This window comes from Sus scrofa, chromosome 1, assembly GCF_000003025.6.
Source record: "Sus scrofa isolate TJ Tabasco breed Duroc chromosome 1, Sscrofa11.1, whole genome shotgun sequence".
Lineage (NCBI taxonomy): Eukaryota > Metazoa > Chordata > Mammalia > Artiodactyla > Suidae > Sus > Sus scrofa.
This window is the reverse complement of record NC_010443.5, coordinates 73501919-73520144: the sequence shown is the minus strand read 5'-3', so window position 1 is coordinate 73520144 and position 18226 is coordinate 73501919. Positions and strand designations below refer to the sequence as shown.

General features: G+C 40.9%; 2 protein-coding genes and 1 long non-coding RNA gene across 11 annotated transcripts in view; 2 read left to right on the top strand and 1 right to left on the bottom strand.

Moving 5' to 3' along the window:
* LOC110260430 (WAS/WASL-interacting protein family member 3-like) overlaps window positions 1-8214 on the top strand; it is a 38627-nt gene extending 30413 nt beyond the window's left edge. For 3 of the 4 annotated variants that reach the window (XR_002343704.1, XR_002343703.1, XM_021090650.1), the window contains exon 4: window positions 6737-7334. The gene's annotated coding sequence lies outside the window, so the exon portion shown is untranslated. Of the gene's footprint in view, window positions 1-6736 lie in introns of all 4 variants that reach the window. The other variant, XR_002343702.1, reaches the window with a different exon arrangement.
* LOC102159561 overlaps window positions 1-9589 on the bottom strand; it is a 29162-nt gene extending 19573 nt beyond the window's left edge. Inside the window, exons 1-4 of one of the 3 annotated variants that reach the window (XR_002343707.1) lie at window positions 9502-9579; window positions 7328-7437; window positions 6606-6798; window positions 3783-5115 (exon numbers count right to left, since the gene is read on the bottom strand). This is a non-coding gene — a long non-coding RNA (uncharacterized LOC102159561). Of the gene's footprint in view, window positions 1-3782; window positions 5116-6605; window positions 6799-7327; window positions 7438-9501 lie in introns of those variants that run through there. The other 2 variants (XR_002343705.1, XR_002343710.1) reach the window with 2 other exon arrangements.
* Window positions 9612-18226, top strand: part of PDSS2 (decaprenyl diphosphate synthase subunit 2) — a 275584-nt gene continuing 266969 nt past the window's right edge. For 2 of the 4 annotated variants that reach the window (XR_002336490.1, XM_021065253.1), the window contains exon 1: window positions 9612-10178. Coding sequence is in view for 3 of the 4 variants with exons in the window: in XM_021065253.1 (XP_020920912.1) it covers window positions 9901-10178 (278 nt within the window). In the remaining variant the exon portion in view is untranslated. The remainder of the gene's footprint in view (window positions 10179-18226) is intronic. The other 2 variants (XM_021065297.1, NM_001167653.1) reach the window with 2 other exon arrangements.

Below are 18226 nucleotides of genomic sequence, written 5' to 3'. Positions count from 1 at the left end.
GCTCATTCACATGGCTCTTGGCATAAGGCTCAGTTCCTCCACACATGGACCTCTTCACAGGACTGCTTATGACATGGCTTTCCCCCACCAGAGCAAGGGGAAAGAGAGAGAGAGAGAAAGAGAGAGAAGCAAGAGAGAGCCCACGGTGGAAGCTACAGTGTCTTTCATAGAACTAATATTGAATGAACAGATCATTTCTTTTGCCGGATGCTACTGATCACACATACCAACCCCGAGACAAGGTGGTAGGGGACAATACAGGGTATGACTATTAGGATACCAATATTGTGATGGCTGCTTATCACAATAAGAAAACAAAAAAGAACAATTTATGAACCAATGGTGAAAGTGTGTTAAGTAATTATGTATCCAGCATATATATAAATAGCTCATACAACTCAACATCAAAACAATACTCAGCAGAAAAATGAATAGAAATTTTTCTTTTCTTTTTATCTTTCCTTCTTTTTTTTGGGGGGGGGGGGTCTTTTTAGGGTTGCACCCTCAGCATATGGAAGTTCCCGGCCTAGGGGTCGAATTGGAGCTATAGCTGCTGGCCTACGCCACAACCACAGCATCACTGGGTCTAAGCCTAAGGTACAGGTGACCTACACTACAGCTCATGGCAATGCTGGATCCTTAATCCACTGAGAGAGGCCAGGGATCAAACCCGTGTCCTCATGGATACTAGCTGGGTTTGTTACTTCTGAGCCACAGTGGGAACTCCTGGATAGACATTTTCAAAAGAGGCAATACCTATGGCCAACAGGCACATAAAAAGATGCTCAACATCACTAATTATTAGGGAAATGTAAATCAAAGCCACAAAGAGATATCATCTCATACCTGTCAGAATGGCTATCATCAAAAAGAGCACAAATAACAAAGACTGGTGAGAATTGGAGAAAAGGGAACATTTGTACATACACTGTTGGTGGGAATACAAATTGGTGCAGCCACTGTATAAAACAATATGGAAGTTTTTCAAAAAACTAAAAATGCAATTACCATATGACCCAGCAATTCTATTCCATGGTATATATCAAAACAAACAAATTAACAGATACAACAAACCGAAACACAATTTGAAAAGATACAGGCACCTCAATGTTCAAAGCAGCATTATTTACAATTGCCAAATATGGAAGTAACCTAAGTGTCCATTAAAAAATGAATGGAGGAGTTCCTGTCATGGCTCAGTGGTTAACGAATCTGACTAGGAACCATGAGGTTGCCGGTTCGATCCCTGCCCTTGCTCAGTGGGTTGGGGATCTGGCATTGCCGTGAGTTGTGGTGTAGGTCACAGATGCAGCTCGGATCCTGCATTGCTGTGGCTCTGGCGTAGGCCGGTGGCTACAGCTCTGATTGGACTCCTAGCCTGGGAACCTCCATGTGCCGCAGAAGCGGCCCAAAGAAATAGCAAAAAGACAAAAAAAAAAAAAAAAATGGATAAGGAAGATATGGTATTTACATACAATGGAATACCACTCGGGCATAAAAAAGAATGAAATTTTTCCATTTGCATCAACATGGGTGGACTTGGAGGGCATTAAGCTAAGTGTAATAAATCACAGAGAGCAAGGCAAATACTGTATGATATCACTTATATGTGGAATCTGAAAAATACACCAAACTAGTGATTATAATAAAAAAAGAAGCGGGAATTTCCCTTGTGCCACAGCTGGTTAAGGATCTAGCATTTTCACTGCAGTAGCTCGGGTCAATGTTGTGGTGTAGGTTTGAACCCCAGCCTGGAAACTTCCATATGCTGTGGGCACAGTGCCCCCTCCCCTCAAAAAAGAAGCAGACTCACAGTTATAGAGAACAAACTAGTGGTTACCTGTGTGGAGAGGCAAGGGGGAGGGACAAGTTGGAGGTAGGGGAATAAGAGGTACAAACCATAAGGTATAAAATAAGCTACAAGGTTATATTCTACAACATGGGGAATATAGCTAATACTTTTATAACAACTACAAATGGAGTATAACCTTTAAAAATTGTGAGTCACGGAGTTCCTGTCGTGGCTCAGTGGTTAACGAATCTGACTAGGAACCATGAGGTTGCCGGTTCCATCTCTGCCCTTGCTCAGTGGGTTAAGGATCCAGTGTTGCCATGAGCTGTGGTGTAGGTTGCAGACGCGGCTGGGATCCCGTGTTGCTGTGGCTCTGGCGTAGGCTGGCAGCTGCAGCTCTGATTGGACCCCTAGCCTGGGAACCTCCATATGCCTCGGGAGTGGCCCAAGAAATGGCAAAAGGACAAAAAAAAAAAAAAATTGTGAATCACTATATTGTATACCTGTAACTTACATAGTGTTACACAGCAACTTCAATAAAAAGAATACTATATAAATGGAGTCACATAGAAAAAGAAAAAAATGAAGCAATTATATGTATTTAAGGCTGATGATAGGATACAGGAAAAGTAATGAGATGACTTTAATTCTAGCTCAACCACTTTCCAGCTTTATGATTTTAGGGAATTCATTTGACTTCCTTCCATTTATAAAAATGGGATGAGTATATTTGTCTCTTTAAATTTTTATTATGCAAACATTCAATCATATACAAAATGGTATTGAATAATAAATACCATATAGTCATCATCCTGAATCAACAACTTTCTAGATTTTAGCATACTTATTTTTTTCTCCTCTTGGAGTGTTTTACAGCAAATTCCTGATAATGGGTTATTCTATCCCTATATACTTTAGTATGCATTGCTTAAAAATATGGATGTTTTCTTAGAGACTCACACATAAAATTAACAATAATTCCTTTGCAATATATATCAAAACTGTAACTTAGATTTCTTTTCTTTTTTTTTTCTTTTCTTTTTAGGGCTGCACCTGTGGCATATGGAAGTTCCCAGGCTAGGGGTCACATCAGAGCCCCAGCTGCAGGCCTGCACCACACCCATAGCAACGCCAGATATGAGCTGCATCTGTGACCTATGCTGCAGATTGCAGCATTGCAGATCCTTAACCCACTGAGTGAGGCCAGGGATCGAATCCGCACCCTCATAGATACTAGCTGGCTTCTTAACCCGCTAAACCACAATGGGAATGCCTCCGATTTTTTTAAATGCTTCAAAACTTATTTTTTATTTTTTACTTTTTTTTGCCATTTCTTGGGCCACTCCCGAGGCATATGGAGGTTCTCAGGCTAGGGGTTGAATGGGAGCTGTAGTCACCGGTCTACACCACAGCCACAGCAACGCAGGGATCCGAGCCGCGTCTGCGACCTACACCACAGCTCACAGCAATGCTGGATTCTTAACCCACTGAGCAAAAGCAAGGCCAGGGATCGAACCCATAACCTCATGGCTCCTAGTCGGATTCATTAACCACTGAGCTACAACAAGAATTCCCTATTCAGTACCATCTTACACCCTTGTCTTACTGGCTTGTAGAATGTCTTACAGGCTGTTTGCTTCCTTGTGAAGTCATTTCACTTGCTCAGCTCCCTTCTTTGTATCTAGAAAATTGGAAATTAGACCTGCAAGCTTGATGAGATGATGATGATGATGATGATGGTGGTGATTATTATTATCGTCTTGTCTTTTTAGGACCACACCCACGGCATATGGAGGTTCCCAGGCTAGGGGTCTAATCAGAGTTGTAGCCGCCGGCCTACACCACAGCTACAGCAATGCTGGATCCGAGCCACGTCTGCAACCTACACCACAGCTTGTGGCAACGCCAGATCCTTGACCCACTGAGCGAGGCCAGGGATTGAACCTGCAACCTCATGGCTCCTAGTTGGATTCGTTTCCGCCGTGCCACAACGGGAATTCCTTTGAGAGATTATTTTTTATTTTAAATTTTTTGACTGCAGTGTGCAGAGGCTTGATGTGGGATCTCAGTTCCCAGGCCAAGCATTGAGCCTGAGCTGTAGTGATGAAAGTGCTGAATCCTAACCACTAGACCACCAGGGAACTCTCAAAGATTTAGATTCAACTGTTTTGGCAAGAATATTTCCTAGGTATCTTTGTGTACTTCATCACGCAGCACACCAAGAGGTGTATCTGTATGGCTTCCCCACTCCTAGTGATGCTGAGACTGGTTAGTGGTTGCAGGTGGTATTGGCCTAAGGCCTTCACTGCAAAATTCCCTGCCAGCCTCTCATCTATTGAGAGGTTGTTGCCTGAATTGGAACTACAATATGGTGATTTCCTATTTCTATCCTCTACTCCCCCTTCTACTAAATGGAATTGTGTCATAAACCTTCCCTCAAGTAGCTTGAGCTATTTGGTTACCACCTTAGAAGAGGCACTTGTTCCCAGCTTCACGTCCTCCCAGCCTGTCTCCTACTATAGCCATTGCTGAAGCAATCTGTCTCCTACAGATATAACATGATAGCACCTCTCCTCACATGCACTGCATACACCTCACATTCTGCCCCCCCAAGTTCCTCTGACTCCCTGAGGGTGGGACAACCGCTAGCACTTACATTTGACAGCTTAGAAGTGTGAGGGGGCTAAGGTCTTAAGGGGGAAATTTGGACCCATGGGAGATGGAGCCTGGTAGATAACTGCTCCTCTCTTTCAATAAGCTGACACTTCTGAAGAATATTCTACACAGCAACTCAAGGAGTCCTAGCAGCCTCAAGGCCAACAGTGATGACTAACTCAAGAACACCCTTGTATTGACTTTCCCTGTTTCACCCTCCTAGTCATCTATGGCTGTTTCCTGAGGTCACTGTCCAAAATAAACTACCTAAAAGTAAGCCCTTGTCTCACGTTCAGCTTTCAAGGGGGTAAGCCAGGCTAAGACACCACTATTCATAGAGGAAAGGCAGGATAAATGCTCAATTCCTTCATTATATTACAAATAAAGTATTGCCCTAGTTATGTTCAATAATGAAATCAAGGATTTATATGTCATCAACGAATTTCAATCAGTTGTAGTTGTCTCATTCTTTTCGGATGCTCAGATTGTCCCCTTTTCAGCCAGTGGAAGCTCCTTTATGCTGATCCTTTTTTCCCTTTGAACTGTCCCATTAGACTTTAGACTTTAATAGCTTCCTTGATTTCTGGCACCACAGGTTGTCCCAGGATCTTCATGCACGTTTCTAGCCCCAGGCCTGACATCTGCCATTCCTCCAAAGAACTTCTTTCCTTTTAATGGGAAATGATGTATTGAAAGTATGACATAAATGCTAATGGCACTTATTGGTACACAATCATCATTACTTCCAGGACTTTTCAAGGGGTAAAGAAATTAAATGTCACCTTCTTCTTCAATAAATGTAAAACTTTTTTTTTTTTGGTCTTTTTAGGGCTGCACCCACAGAATATGTAAGTTCCCAGGCTAGGGGTCAAATCAAAGCTGCAGCTGCCAGCCTACACCACAGCCACAGCAAAAGGTGATCCAAGCCGTGTCTGCAACCTACCCCACAGCTCACAGCAATGCCAGATGGGGCCAGAGACTGAACTGTGTCCCTGTGGATACCAGTCAGGCTTATTACTGCTGAGCCACAACAGTAACTCCAATGTAAAACTTTTCTTGTTAGGATATAAGAAACATTTTTTAAAAGGAAAGATCTTTAAGTTCATACTATTTCCAATTCAATTCAACCTTTTTTTTTTTTTTTCTCTTTTGCTGCACTAATTGCATATGGAAGTGCCCAGGCCAGGGAGTGAATCTGAGTTACAGCTGTGACCTGAGCCACAGCAGCAGTATAGCAGGATCCTTAACCCATTGCGACACAGTGGGAATTTCCTCCAATTCACTTTAATCTTACATGGATTCTACTTACTCTGAAAATCATTCCTAACAACTACTGAATGAAATTGCACAATGTGTTTCCTTGTATGGGTTCACCCCAGTTTTTTCAACTTTGTGGCCTTCTTGTGGTTCTCTGGTTTGTTTCCAATCTTTTGCAAATGATAGCAAATAATACTGCAATACATACTACTGCAATGAATAACCTTGTGCATAAGTCCTTTTGTACTTTAGGAAGGACTTCTAGAATTGGAATTCTGGGTCAAATGTATATGTAATTACTTAACAGTACATAAATGTAATGTAATTTTGCTAGGGATTATCAAATTCCCTTCCATAGGTCCTGTTTTTACACAGCAATTTATATATATATATTTTTTTTGGGGGGGGGTGTTTTTTTGTCTTTATAGGGCCACACTGAAAGAATATGGAGGTTCCCAGGCTAGGAGGCTAATTGGAGCTATAGCTACTGGCCTACGCCACAGCCACTGCAATACCAGATCCAAGCTTTGTCTGAGGCCTACACCACAGCTCACGGCAACGCCAGATCCTCAACCCACTGAGCAAGGCCAGGGATCGAGCCCACAACCTCATGGTTCCTAGTCAGATTTGTTTCCGCTGTGCCATGACGGGATCTCAACAATTGATGTTCTCATTGGCAAAATGTAGCATCCCTGTTCTCTAGCCTGCCAGCTCAGTAGGTGGTCAAACTTTTGGATTTTTGCTAATCTCATTACTTGCCTCCTTTTATTGTTCTGCCCCAAGGTATACTGCCATGCTTTCATCTACTTTTGGAAGAACTCTCTTAAAATAAACAATAGGTGATTGTGTAAAGGATCAAAGAAGGAGGGTGGCCACGGTGTCCCTATCTATTTCCACTCACCTCATCATGGAAATGCCAAAGTCCAAAGCATACACCATCCTTGTTAAGACCTTGTATTTCCAAAGACCAGTTCAGATTTCTAGCCAAAGAAAAGGACATCAAATATGACCTCACTTTTTTTTTCCCCTAAGGCCAGCAGAAGGCAGAGAAGACAGTAAATGAAGTCCAGTGGCACTTGACCGGCTTCAGGATCCTGAAAAAAGTGAAGCAGGAACTGTGACCATCTTTTGTCAGCTTGCTGACTTCAGAACAACCCCAGTCCCAGGGAGAAGGTGTCCCTGTTTGAGGCTGGAGGTTTCCACAGGTTGGAGAGTGACCACTCTAACCTTCAGGGTTGCCCACACCGAGGACCTCTTCTTTTGCTACTTTCTAGGAGTAAATGTCATGTATGGAAATTTTCTTTCAGCATCTCCCACTTTCCTATATTCTCATGGGTGATTTTGCCACCCACCCCTCATCCCTGACCCAGGGGACTTTTGACTATGTTCTTGGATAAACCTGGCCATCACACTTAGAGAGGGGTACTGCTGACATCTGGTGAGGTGAGTAGAGGCCAGGGATGCTGCAAAACATCTTACCATGCACAGGACAACCTTCACCTCCCCCCTACCTCCCATACCAAAGGGTTATCTGGTCCAAATGGCATTAATGCCAAGGTAAGGAACCCTGCTGTAGTCTTTCTTTGTGCACACATTCCCAGACATCCTCAAAATGACTCTTACCAGTGGCAGAGGAAGGGCAGAACCACAGACACTCCTTGTCTTTGTACCTTCAAAAGTCACTAGCAATTCAAAACTCTCTTTAGCCAGCCTCTAAGGAGTTATGTATTTATCTGAAAGATTAAATAATATACTATTTTAACCTTCTAAAAACCAATTATCACTAGGTATAATGCAACCTTTTAACCATAAGAATAAAGGAAAGGGTTGATTATTTAAAGTAAATGGGACCAAAAGTCCCATGAATAATCAAAAACTTGGTTAATAGAGTATGACCAGAGAATAATGCACTTGGCTTCTGTGGAGAAATTAAAGTACATGCTGTGAATTGGTATTAAGGAAATTACATGAAAAGTTAGTCTTAAAGTACCATGATTCTGAAGAAACAGCCTCAGGAGGACAATATATCACATTGTCTGTCTCCCCTCATTTTTCATGACCTTTTTCACCTTGGATAACCCAGAAGCTCAGGCCTTGGAACTTTTTGGAATTTTAAGTTATCTCACTGTCCATATTTATTTTCATTTGGAACAGACCTGAATTTTATTGCCGGGAGTGTGTTATCTCTTTCACAGGAATTGTTTTTGAACTTCGGCTTGCCTTATTTATTTAGCAGGCATAGACTGTTTAATACTTATGAGCATAATTCACTTCATCTAAAATGTAGTAATGTACCCCTGAAAGGCTATGCTTAGACAGAATTTTTGGAAATAAAATTGGATTCTTAAATCACAAGGAAATTTTTCCATTCAAAGCGAGTCTGAGGCAAAAACTTTTTAGAGAAAAAGCATCTTTTGTGCAAAATGAATACTCTTTAATTTGCCTGTTTTTTTGTTTTTGTTTTTTGTTTTACTTTTTAGCGCCATACTCGTGGCATATGGAGGTTCCCAGGCTAGGGCTCTAATTGGAGCTGTAGCCACAGGGCTATGCCAGAGCCACAGCAATGCCAGATCCAAGCTGCATCTGCAAACTACACCATAGCTTATGGCAGCGCCGGATCCTTAACCCACTGAGCGAGGCCAGGGATCGAACCTGAAAACTTGTGGTTCCTAGTTGGATTCGTTTCTGCTGAGCCATGACGGAAACTCCTAATCTGCCTGTTTTTAAGTTAACTTTTTAAAAATGTAGCCCAAGTCTAGGCCAGTATTACACAAGATGCTAATTTAAAAAAATATAAATCATGAATTTGAAAGTATTTTGGAAGTTAAGGAGGTTTACAAGCTTTGTTTTTAGTATGTAAAACTTGGTAATATACCTTTATTATCAACAAGGGTTTGTTAGCGTGTTTTGGGTGATGAGAAAAGGGGCAGGATGCTAGACATACCTGATAAAAGAATAGGTGGCATTATAGAACCACAATGACAACAATGAAAAGAATGCTCGATAACCTGTTACTTACAGACACAGTAAAGTGTCATGGATTCAGAAACCAAGTTGCCTGGGTTTATTTTCCTGCCTAGTGTGGCCCTAAGCAATTTACAGACTTGGCTGTGCCTCAGTTTCCTCATATGGAACATGGAGAATACGAATATTATTTACTTAATGAGGATTCAATGAGCTAATACATGAGCTATAAGTGGAAAGCACTTGAGTCAGTGATTTCTTGGGATCCTCGATGGGACCCTGAGTTTCCTTCTAGAAGTGCCTCTCCGCACCCCTGTGGGAGGCACCCCTGGTTGTGCCTGAGCTGTAACTCAGTGAAGAGGCCAGACCAGGAATGAGGGCAGACCCTGGGAAAAACAAGTCCAAAAAAAACACGCTTTCTGCCAGGCCACGCCACCTTTCGTAGACTGGAGCTAAGGGCACTGAGAGCTCACCCCACGGTCCCCTCCCGTGCCCTGCCAGGAGCGGTGGCCCTCAGCTCCTAAGCCTCACTGCCAAGACCTGACAGTGGACAGCAACGAGAGGTTTCCCAGAGGAGCTGTCACCTCAGCCGGAGCCCTTCCTTCTAGGGCTGGGGGGCCGCGAAAACACACTTAGTGGACACCGATCCTCGATCATGACACACACATTTACGCGTTCCCACTCTGTGCTGGCCGCTGGAAATCCTCCGAATCAGACTCGGCCCGATTCCAAGGGCTGGGACATTAATTGGCGCCCACCCCCGACAACCCTGCCACTCTCTGTCCCCACACGCCCGGACGAGAAGGTGGGAGGAGCTAAGGCTTTCACCCTACCTCGCCTTCCGGAGCTCCCTTCCAAAACCCCGCCCCTTGGGGGCGTTCGCGGCTGCGCCGTAAAGTAGGGAAAAATTCTTTGCTGCAGAACCGCTCGCCTCCGTCTTTACGGCAAGCCGCATTTCACGCGGCCAATATGGCGTTCCCCATTTAGGTAGCGTCTACCCTAGATGGCCGTGGGCAGTGCTGAGTTGGGAGTGTTTTCTCTCTCTAACCCGGGCTGCAGAAAGCTGCATTTAAAGTTCTGCACCTGGTCACTGCTTCAGAAACCCACTTTTCTCTGAGAGTCAAGAATCGCCGCTTCCTTTTAGTTCCTGCAGGTTACTCATCTGCCCCTGACTTGTTCACTGCTCCACCTCCGGACACTCTCAAGTCCCTGACACCCCCAGACTCAAAACTATGAGTCTTCGGCAGCTGCTCAAGCGATTGCCCTACTTCGGGGCCTCGGGTCCCCCGCGTCGCCCCCTCGACACCATTTCCTCGGTGGTCTCCTGGCGTGGTCAGTCCTCCAGGTCTCCAGCCCACTGGAACCAAGTGGTGTCAGAGGCTGAGAAGATCGTGGGCTATCCCACGTCCTTCATGAGCCTCCGCTGCCTGCTGAGCGACGAGCTCAGCAACATCGCTATGCAGGTGCGGAAGCTGGTGGGAACTCAGCACCCTCTGCTTACCACAGCCAGGTGAGCTACTCCCTCTCGCCCCGACACGCTTGCACCCACTCGAGTCATTTCTCCTGCGTCTCTCAGACTGGTTCCCTGCCTATCTTTTTACCCTTTCCTTTTCTTAGCGCTCCAAAAGATTCGATCTTGTGTCTTCTCTGGTCCACTCACCTTGACGTACTAATTCAAAGACCACGTGCGCTTTTCGCGTTTTTGCTTCTTATCTGTTGAAGGTGAAGATGCCCTAGTGATTTGTGGAGAAATCGAGTAGGGATGTGGGTTTGAGTAACTTCCTAGAAATGGCCTTTTAAGAGTGGGATAGATTTATTTTCGGTTACACATTATTCAAGAGGTCACTGTAGAAAGAATGGGGAGGGGGAGATAGGCCGAAGGAAGGAAGGTAACTGCAGCGTTTGTCTCAGGCGTGAATTGGGAATTTGTCCAGTAGTAGTCCTTTTCCCCTTGGGATTTGTACATTTATTCTCGACTGCTACTGTGAAACCTGCAATTAGAACTTTAAGGACCACAACTTTTGCTTCCATTAAAAAAAAACTCCTTTTTATTTATAATTTTAAACATACTGAATAGTTGCAAGAATAAAAATAGTACAGAGAACACACTTATATACCCTTTAGTCAGATTCACCTATGATGTAAGTATACTATTCTCATGTATATGTAAGCCGAATGTATGTAAATGTACACATACATACATATATTTTTCCTGAATCATTTGAAGGTACATTGGAAATATCATGGTCCTTTACCCTTAAGTACTTCATTGTGTATTTCCTGAGCAGAGATATTCTTTGCATAATTACATTACACTAATCAGCTTATTTTTTAATATTAATACAGTACCTTTATTTCATTTACTATCGGTATTCCACTTTTGTTAATTGTCCCAATAGTGTTTTTTTATAGCATTCTTTCCTCTCTAGTATAGGATACAGCCCAGGATCAGGTATTGCATTTGGTTGTCATAGCTCTTTAGTCCCCTTCAGGTGGGAACATTTCCACAGTTCTTTGCTTTTTTAACTAGAACAGTGGTTCTCAAATGGGGCAATTTTGCCCCCTAGGGAACATTTGGCAGTGTGTGGAGATGTCACAGCTGGGACATGATACTGGCATTTAGTCAGTGTTTAAACACCCTACAGTGCTCAAGACAGCTCCCTGCAACAAAGAATCATGTGCACCAGAATGTCAGTAGTACCAAGGTGGAGAAATCCTGGACAAAAATGATCTTTTTAAAATGTTTTCTTTCTTTCTTTTTAAATACACCTTTATTTTGAAATATGGAGATTCACATGCAGTTGGAAGAAATAATACAGAGAGATCCAGGGTATCTTTTACCCAGTTTCTTCCCACAAGCAGGATATTGACATTGATAAAGTCAAGATGCAGGACATTTCCATCACTGCAAAGATCTCTCATGTTGCCCTTTTAATATCCACCTTCACCTCCCTTGCCCATCCTCTTGCTTTTATTTTTTATGAGACCCCTGCCACTTTTTTGTTACTATGAAAGTTACCAAATAGCCAGTTACCAGTAATGTCATTTTTTGAGTAGGCAAAACTTGTCCTGAAGATGGAATGTTAATTCTACAGAGATTCTAGACGATATACACTCAAAACACACATATTGCATATATTTTAAAGCTTAGTAATGAATGAGTTTACACATAGTTGAAAAGCCTGTTAGCAAACCTATTAATTGACCCATCTCCCTGATTCCCACTGTACTGAACTTTGTGTATATTTTTCCTTTTTGAAATTATATGAGTGTTTCCTTAAATAATAATGTGTTTAATTTTGCTTGTTTTTGAAATTTATATAGTAGTTTATTGCATATGTCTGCTATGACTTGCTTTTTAAAATCATTTTTTCTAAGATTTATCCATGTTGTGCTTAACTGTATTTCATTAGTTTTTCACTGGTGTGTAAAATCCTATTGTGTGACTATACCGCAGTCTTCTTTCCGTCGGCTGTGTGTTGTTGGCAGTTTTTTGTGTTACGAAAGTGCTGCTGTGAATATGCTGCACGTGTCTCCTGGTGTACTTGTCCTGAGAGTAAAGACGTGTACATGCGTGTTCAGCTTTAGGAGATAATACCAAATTGTTTTCCAAAGTGGTTGTAGCAGTTTACATTCTCACTAGCAGTGTCTAAGTTCAGGTTACTCTGTGTTCTCACAACACAAAAGGCAAGAAGTGTCTTAATTTTTGCTAATCAATTAATGGGTTTCTCTGTGTGTGACGGGAATGGTATGGTTAGTGGCAGAGGTTGTAGTAGTATAGTCAGCCCTCCATATCTGCGGATTCCACATCCACAGATTGAACCAACTATGGATTGAAAATTCCTGGGGAAGAATTTTCAGAAAGTTCCCAAAAGCCAAACCTGAATTTGTTCTGCAATAGCAATTACTTATATAGCATTTACATTGTATTTACAACTATTTACATAGAAGTTACATTGTATTAGCTCTTGTAAGTAATGAGGAGATGATTTAAAGTATAGGGCAGGATGTTCCTTCGGTTATATGCAAATACTATGCCATTTTATTATTTTTTATTTTCATCTTTGCTTTTTAGGGCCACACCTGTGGCATGTGGAAGTTCCCAGGCTAGGGGTCAAATAGGAGCTGCAGCTGCTGTCCTACACCACAGCCACAGCAATGCAGGATCCGAACTGTGTCTGCTACCTATACCACAGCTCACGGCAATGCAGGATCCCCAACCCACTGAATGAGGCCAGGGATGGAACCCACATCCTCATGGATACTAGTTGGATTCATTTCCGCTGCGCCACAGTGGGAACTCCCACTCTGCCATTTTAAATGAAGGATTTGAGCATCCTCGGATTTTGGTATCCATGGGGAGTTCCTGGATCCAGCCCATCTCGGGCTGTATGTTGCACTGTGTTTGTACATATTGTCGTCTCTGTAATAAAGTGTTGAAATGAAAAGAGCAGAACTAGAAAGAGCCTTATTAATGTGTATATTCCGAGAATTTCGATTCTTCATACTTAATTGCCAGAGCATCAATTAAGATTTTAGAGAAGATTCCCTCTAAGGCCGCCAGAGGCACACCAGATGAAAGCTTGTAAGACTAACAACTCTGAAACATTCCTGATTGTAGCCTACTCCACCTTCTTAGTCCTGTATTACAGTGAAAGAATTGGAGAGGAACAAAATAAATAAGTTTTAGCAAAGTTGTTGTAACATATGTAGATTATTTTGTAAGAAAAGAAAGAGCTAATCTACATATAGTTTTATTACAATTATTTAAAGTCTGGGAGTTCCCATTGTGGTGCAGTGGTTAACGAATCCGACTAGGAACCATGAGGTTGCAGGTTAGGTTCCTGGCCTTGCTCAGTGGGTTAAGGACCCTGCGTTGCTGTGAGCTGTGGTATAGGTCGCAGACGCGGCTCTGATTCCGTGTTGCTGTGGCTCTGGTGTAGGCTGGCAGCTACAGCTCCAATTCGACCCCTAGCCTGGGAACCTCCATATCCTGCGGGGAGCGGCCCAAGAAATGGCAAAAAGACCAAAATAAATAAATAAATAAATAAATAAATAAATAAATAAATAAAGTCTAACCTCACAGGCAGCCAATGAACAAAAAACTTTTAGGGAGAATGTCGTGGACATATCTGATTTAACAAAGAAACGGGCATTTGATCCATAGGGTAGGCAGATTACATTTATTGTAAATTATAGCTAAAAACATGCATTAATCAGCTATATTATTTCACATGCTGCACCTTACTTTGTTGAAATCTTGTCAGCAAAGCATTGTTAAGAGGAAGATCCTCTCAAGTGTGCTAGCCAGAGGACACAAAGACCCCGTATAGTTCATATAGTTAGAACCATAGGAAATTCGATTTGGGAAATTCTTGTACCAGTTTCAGTTTACATTCTGAGTTTCTATTATTTACTTAAAAATCAATATTCTAATCCCTTGGGTCTTTTTACTTTTTGGGTAAATATACATGATATATTAGGGGTGAATCATGTGTAATAGACCTAAAATGTACATGAGGATGAATGGTGACATTTTTGGCAAACAAGAGGAGAAAAAAAGGAAATCAATGTAATTCATTATCTTCTCTCTTTTTTACCTGAGCCATCTCATCAAGAAGAGGGAAAAAGGGGAGTTCCCTTTGGCTCAGTGGATTAAGGATCCAGCATTGTCACTGCAGTAGCTCAGGTCACTGCTGTTGTGAGGGTTTGATTCCTTGCCCAGGAACTTTCGTTTGACTCAGATGTGGCTGGAGAAAAAAAAAAAAGAAAAGAAAAAAGAACTTAGAAGTATACTTTTATAATAGTTTAATTGAGAAGTGAGATTAAATTTAAAATCTTGAGATTTAGTGAGATGATGTTCTTTCTACTAAGAAGTAATTTTTGCTTGTGTTCTTCTAGATTTTCTAGTATCTCTCTGTTGTAAGTTCCAATTAGATAAATGATCCTCAATTATTTCAATGTTTATTAAAGCTTATGGAGGAATATAAAGAATTCTAAAACATGAACTGTGTCCCTTGAGGATAGACATTGTGGTGAACACAAATATATTTATAAATATCTAACAGAAGGAAGCAAATGACTTGTGACTAATGAGTAGTAGAGATATATTAGCTATTACATTTAGAAATACTGAAGTGGCCTGGGGAAAGATAAATTCTGTATGATATTACTTATATGTGGAATGAAAAAATAAAGTAGTGAATATAACAAAAAAGAAACAGACTTACAGATATAGAGAACACACTAGTGCTTACCAGTGGGGAAGAGAAAGATAGGTGTATGGGATGAAGAGGTACAAACTACTCTGTATAAAATAAATAAGCTAGAAGACTATATTGTATGACATAGGGAATATAGCCAGTATTTTATAACTATGAATGGAGTATAACCTTTAAAAATTGTGATTCATTATGTCATACACCTGAAAGTTAAAAAGTAAAGTGGCCTGTGGAGTTCCTGTTGTGGCTCAGCGCTGATGAACACGACTAGTATCCAAGGGGATGTGAGCTTGATCCCTGACCTTGCTCAGTAGGTTAAGGCTCCAGCATTGCTGTGAGTTGCAGTAGAGGTTGCAGATGCGGCTCAGATCTGATTTTATGGTGGCTGTGGCATAGGTCAGCAGCTGTAGCTCTGATTTGCCCCCTAGCCTGGGAACTTCCATATGCCATGGGTATGGCCCTAAAAAGACAAATAAATAAATAGGCCTGGAATTGTAGAGAACATTTTATGAAGAAATTGGGATGTGATTAGGCTAAATGGATAGACATTACATGGGTAGTGTTTTAGGGTGATGGTAATATATTACATTTTTTTCCTTCATGATTCTTTTTTCTCTTTTCTTTCCTAGATTGTCATCCCTCTGCTAAGTATTAGAAGGACCTTAAAAGCAAGAATAAGCAGTGCAGTAAAGTAAAATGAGCAGCATGAACAAAGCTAGAATAGCTAAAACAGTTTTGAAAAAAAAAGCAGACTCCATTTTGGGAGGAGTCATTCTAACTAACATTAAGTCTAATATATATAGCTTCAGGGATTAAGACATTGTGGTATTGGCAGAGGAATAGGTCAGTGGAACAGAATAGAGGACTTAGAAATAGGTCAACACAAATATACCCAATTGATTTCTGACAAAGGTACAAAAAGGAGAATAGTCTTTTTAACAAACAGAGCTGGAAAAATTGGAAATTATAGGCTAAAAAACTAACCTTAACTTAAACCTTATACTATATTAAAAAAAAAAAAAAGGTCTGTGTAAAATGGAATTAAATATGAAATGTAAAACTATAAAACTTAAGAAGAAAACATAGGAGAACATCTTTGGAACCTGGGGCTAGGTAAACAGTTCTTAGACATGAAACCAAAAACACAGTTTATAAAAGAAAGAAAACCCCAGAATTAGACTTCGTCAAAATAAAAAATCTTCTTCTGCAAAAGACCTTGTTAATAGCATGAAAAGATTAGCCACAGACTAGGAGAAAATATTCGGAAATCACTTATCTGAAGAAGGACTTGTATCCACAATATGTAAAGAACTTCCTAAACTCAAGAAAGAAATAATACAGTTAGAAAATGGGCAAAAAAGAGCGTATTAAGTGGCAAGTAAACATGTTCGACATTATTAGTCATTAGATAAATGTAAATTAAAACCATGATGAGATACCATTACATACCTATTAGAGTGGCTAAAATAAAAAATACTGGCAACATGAAGTCGGTGAAGATGCAGAGAAACTAGATTTTTATACATTGCTTATGAAATTGTAAAAATGACATAGCCTCTCTGGAATACAGTATGGCAAATTTCTTATAAAATTAAACATCTGCTTACCATACAGCTCAGCAATCAACTTGCGAGTACTATCCCAGAGAAATTAAAAACTCATATTAAAACCTATACATAAATGCCCAAGCAGCTGTATTTGTAATAGCCAAAAATTGGAAATTGCCCACGTGTCATTCATTGGTGAATAGTTGAACAGCCTGGTACATCCATCCAATGGTATGCTACTCAACAATGAAAATAAATGAACTGTAATGTGAATATACTTAATACTGCTAAACTCTATGTTTAAAAGTGGTTAAGATGGTAAATTTTATGTGCACTTAAAACGACTAAGGAGGGAGTTTCCATTGTGGTGCAGCGGAAACGAATCCAACTAGAAACCATGAGGTTGTGGGTTCAATCCTTGGCTTCGCTCAGTGGGTTAAGGATCGGCGTTGCTGTGAGCTGTGGTGTAGGTCGCAGATGCATCTGAGATCTGGTCTGGGAACCTCCATATGCTTTGGGTGTGGCCCTAAAAAGACAAAAATACAAAAACAACAACAACAAAAACCCACTAAGGAAAAAGTCAATTTCAGAAGTTTATATACTGTGTGATTCCATTTATACAACATTTTCAAAATGACAAAGCCATAGAGATGGAGAACAGATGAGTGGTTGCTAAGTCAGGGACAGTGTGCGAAACTGGGAGGAGTGTCATTATAAAGGGGTATTTTGAGGTGATGAGACAGTTCAGAATCTTGATTGTGATGGTAGTTACATGAATCTACATACATACGTACATACATACATACATATATACATGGGCTAAAGTTATATAGTACTGTATATCCCTGAATGAATGCAGGTTTAAAAAAAATGCCAAAAGTGGAATAAGACCTGTAGTTTTGTTAACTGTAATGTATCAGCATTAATATTTAGATTTTGATGTTGTACTACAGCTTTATATTGGGGGGAAGCCAGATATAGGTAGGACTCTCTCTATAGTCAGTCTTTCTTATTTGCAACTGTGGAGTCAACCATCCATGGATGGAGAATATTTGGGCAGGGTGGGTGGGGGGGCGGGGTGGGTGGGCGAGAATTCCTCAAAGTTGCAAAAAGAAAAACTTGAACTTGCAAAGCCAGGCAAATATTTACATAACAGTTACATTGTATTTACTACTGTTTACAAGGCATTTACAGGTACTAGGTATTCTAAGTAATCTAGAGATGATTTTAAATAGAAGGGAAGAGGTACATAGGCTGTATGCAAATACTACGCCAATTTATGTAATGGACTTGCTCTAAGTGGATTTTGGTATCCTCAGGGGGTCCTGGAACCAATCCCTGTATGGATATTGAGGGATGATTGTATTCTTTTTGCTTCATTCTGAGTCTATAATTTTCTCATTATTTTGAAAAGCTAAAAAAAAAAAAATCACTTTGAACAGAGAGAGAGAAAAATGAGTGAATAGATGTATGGATGAATGAAAAAACAATAAGTAAGCCTGGGAGAAGAGAGACTTGTATGTTCTAGTTTCACCTCTGTCAGTAGGTAACAGTATGGCAAGATAGTTTCCTGAGCAATGAAGTCAAAACTTTGACTAAATGATTTCCAAAGGTGTTGTCAATTCTAGACTAGTATAGAAATTAGTGTGGTAACCAAATATGGCAGGTAAGGGAGCCACTGTCACTTCTCAAGCAGGGAATGAGCAGATTGAATGCAATGTGGTAGTACAAATCTATCAAACCTTTCCTTACTATTTAAAAATCCAAAAAAATGATATTTTCTCAAACTT